General features: G+C 38.7%; 1 protein-coding gene across 1 annotated transcript; it reads right to left on the bottom strand.

Moving 5' to 3' along the window:
* Positions 1 to 412: 412 nt before the first annotated feature.
* LOC122672352 (aspartyl protease family protein At5g10770-like) lies at positions 413 to 1,796 on the bottom strand. The gene has a single exon (XM_043869839.1). It carries the CDS (start codon positions 1,794 to 1,796, stop codon positions 480 to 482), a length of 1,317 nt encoding a protein of 438 aa, XP_043725774.1. The 3' UTR covers positions 413 to 479.
* Between the last annotated feature and the right edge of the window lie 2,927 nt (positions 1,797 to 4,723).

Genomic DNA, 4,723 nt, shown 5'->3' with positions numbered 1-4,723 from the left:
ACCTACCAAAACTCTGACCGACTTGCTCATCAAGGGGCCAGCCCCATGAACCCTATAAATACCAGACCCAAAGCGTGAGGTAAGGGACTTGAATTACTCTTTGGTTTCCCATTACTCATTCTATCCATTATATTGACTTGATCAATGGAGATTTCCCCCCCTCCCCCAGGAATCCTACTCCGACTCTCATTGTTTCAGATCCTGTGGATTGTTCGTAAGGAAGACGATAGTTTTTGTCAGAAACAACAAGGATGATACATCAAATATCAGGGTGGGGAAGAAACAACTCAAAGGATTATATAACAAATCTAGGAGAGAGGGAAACAATTCAAAAAGAGGATACAACAAAATCCAAAGGAACGGGAAACAACTCAAAGGGGGATACTAGCACCAATTCTAGCTTTATTACTCTACATTTTTATTGATAATCAATCACTCGCTTGAATTCGAGCCATATATTACAAAGGGATTTATTCTTCTTAACTACAAGCACCAGCGCCAAATCCCAGCTTTCCTCCTGCCACATTGTAAACCACCTCAAATGTGTGCTGTTGCATATTTCCAAGGATCCCAAAATCGGTAGGAAGGCTATTTCCAACAAAAGCCAAACAAAATTGAGTTGAGCTTGCTTGAATTAGAATCCCAGACACATCAACATTCAAGTCAGTACCCCCCAAAAAATGCAACACTATGGTTGGTACTGTTACTGTACTGTATCCAGAAAAATCATAGCATGTGTCGAATAGTGAATATGGTGGCGCAGAGGGATAATTTAACATTGCTTGACGAAATGCTGAACTAAGAGCTGAATAGGCTGTTGGTGCCAACCGAGTGATGACAGTTCCAGAATCTATAATGGTTCCTGAAGTTGTAAAAACTGATTCTGCAATTGATAGTGTTTGTCCTCCAACACTTATACCCGTCATATTTAGGAAATAAAATGAGGCATAATTCAAACTTGTTAGTAGTGGAGTGTATTGAGCATTAGAAGAGGAGGAACTGGCTTGGCTGCCGAATGCTAGAAAACCAGTGGAGCTGGTTGATGATGGAAGACAATAGGAGAAATTCTTTCCATATATTGTAGCAGTCTGTGATACCGTAGAGAACGGTCTGCGGCCGAGGCCTAGTAAACCATCTGTAGTACCAAATAGGCCATTGGTGTTGTGACCACACCCGAATTCGAAATTTGAGAACAAATCAGATGAAGATAGTGTTAGTGTATCGGTTACAAAGTCCCCTTGAGAGGTAGATCCGTCACCATATGTGACCTGGTAGAGGCAATTGGTGGTGCAGGATGACTGTGCGTAGCCCGCTGATTGCAGTTGCGAGCATGCATTGGAGCCACATGAGATGTTGGAATAGGTGGAGGAAGCTGAAGAGTTGAAGTAGGGATCTTGTTGTGGATAGCAATTGCTGGAGTTGCATGGTAGGCATTGGATCCAAGTAAGATCACTACCTGTATCGAATTCTAGTATGAAATTTTGCTCAGGTGTTCCAAATCCAATCATGACAATGTAGTTTCCAGTTCCTAGCGAATCGCCAGAGTTGGCAGGAATTATTACTGTAGAATCTGCTACCGATGACTGTTGGTTGGAGAGTTTTGAATTGATGGACTTCACTCGGGTTTGGTCGTTGCTGAGAATCTGGCTAAGACTAGGGGTTTTTGATTTCCCTTCCTTCAACAGTGAGCAAGGTCCATATTTGTGAGTTACTTGCAATAGCTTGCTTCTGCTTTCGGAACCTGCAAGCATAATTGTTTGAGGGGGTGGGTGAGGTAACTGCCTAACCTTATACATTGTTATATTAATTTCCTTGTAATCTCATTCACTTTTTGAGTGTTTTGGATCTTCTGTTACTGCCTGCCCATGTGTGTTCAGAATCATATAGGTAGGGGCATCAACATATATAAGATTTTTTATTTCAATGGGAGCAGAGTGGTAAATTTTCATATTCCTAAGTTTGGGTTCTGGAGCCACCTGACTGGGTGATGTTCTTTTTCCCTCTAAAAAAATTTTAAAATGTTACTTTCCACTTAGCAAACCAAAATATAGTTTAACAAAAATTCTAGAAATGTCAAATGAATTTTACCCTCATTATAAGCACATGTTCATTAAAGTGTTTAACATGAAATGGATTTCTTCCGAAATAGATTAAATAGCTCCTAAGCTATTACATAAAATGATGCAAAAATCAAATCAAACACCTTCTAAAATTGAAATTACCCCTTAAAATGTTTCTTGAAATCATACCCAAGAGAGCTTAAAGTACTGGTTAGTCCAAATTGAATCAAAGATAAAAGATAATAATGAATGAAAAATAACTCTCTTTCTTATGAAAACAACTTTCTAGTAACCAAATACATAAGAACGGATTTTTTTTTTTTTAATTGAGAAGCTATTGTCCCATGATCCCATCCACCCTCATAAACACAAACATAAAGTTGAAAGAAATCACCTTTTGTTTGAGTAGAGCAAACTTCGGATGGCATCAAGGAGCTAAGTGAAACAACATGAGTCTGGAGTTTTGCAAATCTATAGGCCTCTACCTTCTCTAGAGAACAACCAGCAAAGAGAAACAGAGGAAGAACAACTGAAAGAAGGGAAAGAAAGGAGGAGTAGTTAATGGCCATGGATATGATGGGTGTTGGGTTCTCTAAGACAAATATTTCGCTTCCCTCAACCCTATTGCTTCTGGCAATAACCCAACCTTCAAGGTCTATATATAGAGGGAAGAAGGATCTACATATTCTTATTTTATGGAAAACCTTTCTCTGTCAAGACTGACTCATTCATCGGTCTTAGTCTTATTTGTCAACAGTTGTAGCAATACATAAATAAATGCGCACTTCATGCCACAATAGATGTACAGTCCAATTAGTTGATAGAATAACCTTCTGTTGCAGATATATAATCGGGAACAATATATATATATATATATGATACTATTATATTAAAGCACGAATACATGCTTCGTGACAAATCTTTTTCTTGACTACTTTACCCTCTTATTTATTTAAATACTATTTCTCTCTTACTATATTTTTTTCTCTTTCTATTTTTCAGTGATTCATGGTTTTGTTATCTTGACTTTTTATGAGAAATAATACATTAAAAATAAAAAATTTCCTTTCAATTTTAAGGAATCTGATGCAGGCCCAGACTTGCATGCCAACAAAGTCAAGATCAAGATTCATCCGTTCAGCCTAGGCCACATCACCCCTTGTCACGTGGATTTGACTTCAAGAAGACCTTTAACCGATGGCGAGCAGCCCCAACCGATTTCTACAAGAATCACTTTCCTACCTGTCAGATTGCTAAAGAGATATATTTTCCTATTTTTGAGGGGGAAAATAGCTATTATTTTAGCAACTAAAAGCAAGCATTATGGTGTAGGAGAGCTTGCCAAGAATATGAGATCTTCATTCCTATTCTCATTCCTACAAGTTGATAGAACTTAGACAAGGACACCTAGCTTGGACGAATTTCACAAGGAAGCCTAGCCGCCACCCATGCCACAGAGATCTTGCCAAGAATATGAGATCTTCATTCCTATTCTCATTCCGATTTTTCCTTCATTTTTTCGCTCTTTAATGAGCATGTGTCATATGAGGAGTAAAACAAACATTTTCTTTTATTTTTGGAGAGACAAGCCTTCTCCTCCTCTCCTTCTTTCAACAACCAACACCAGAAAATCTGGACCCAAATATGACCTGGGCTATTACTCTGATGGTATCAAAATTGAGATCGAAATCACATCTACACCGTAAGCCACAACACGATCTCTGTCACTGAGAAGCTCAAACCAGTTAGTCTAAGGAGTTCAAGTGAAGCGACCAAGGAAGGCCATCATGCATGGAATTCAAACTGCGAAAGAGTTCGGTGTTCAGCGGCTTTGGATCGATTGTGATTTCAGTGCAGTGGTGGCGGCCTTCCAGTCAAGGTCTATTCCTAGGTTCGTATAGCAAGTCTGGAATAGTCTTCAACCTTATTTGGGCTCTATTCAATGGAAGATGTCCCATTGTTTCAAGGAAGCAAACCCTGTGGCTGATTTTTTAGAAAAGTTCTCGGCTAAGGGTGGGTGTTCATTTATTTGTTTGGGAGTCTGAATTCCCTTCCTCTATTATTGCCTTGCTTTTAGATGATGCTATGGAGCGCCCTTTCTATGATGTTGTTGCTAGGGTCTTGTGGCCCTATTTTTGTTTTTGGTATTCGTCTGGGGATGCCTGGACGTTAATCTCTTGTAATTCTTCGTTCTCATTCTAATTCATTCTTTGTTGATCTCTAGCAAAAAAAAATGGACAAGGGTAGTGATAGTAATTTATTTATGCTCTGAAGTCCATTGTGAGTTGTATTAAAGTGGAGGGACATACACGTTATGTTTCATATCAATTATGGGTTTTATGGTTATTATCAAAACTAAGGTGCACTGTGCAATTATTCTAATAGTAATCTATGACTTTCATGGTCATCATCCTGGTGATCCTGGTGGGGTTCTTGAGGAGGTTCCTCATCAAGAACACTGACGAGTTTTTCTGCAATTGGGAGCATCTTTATGCTTCGATACCAGTCAACGTAGTTTGGTCTAGTCAATTTCGAATCACTTATAAGGGCCAATATATTTGAATTAATGGCAACCATCGTAATCTCAATCTGCATATGCACAAGTTTGATCACATGAATTAATAACCATCGACAAAATAATTAAAGCGAGCAATCATCATCAA

The sequence above is a fragment of the Telopea speciosissima genome, chromosome 8 (genome assembly GCF_018873765.1).
Source record: "Telopea speciosissima isolate NSW1024214 ecotype Mountain lineage chromosome 8, Tspe_v1, whole genome shotgun sequence".
NCBI lineage: Eukaryota > Viridiplantae > Streptophyta > Magnoliopsida > Proteales > Proteaceae > Telopea > Telopea speciosissima.
Note: the sequence above shows the minus strand (reverse complement) of the source record. Positions and strands in the feature narration are given on the sequence as shown.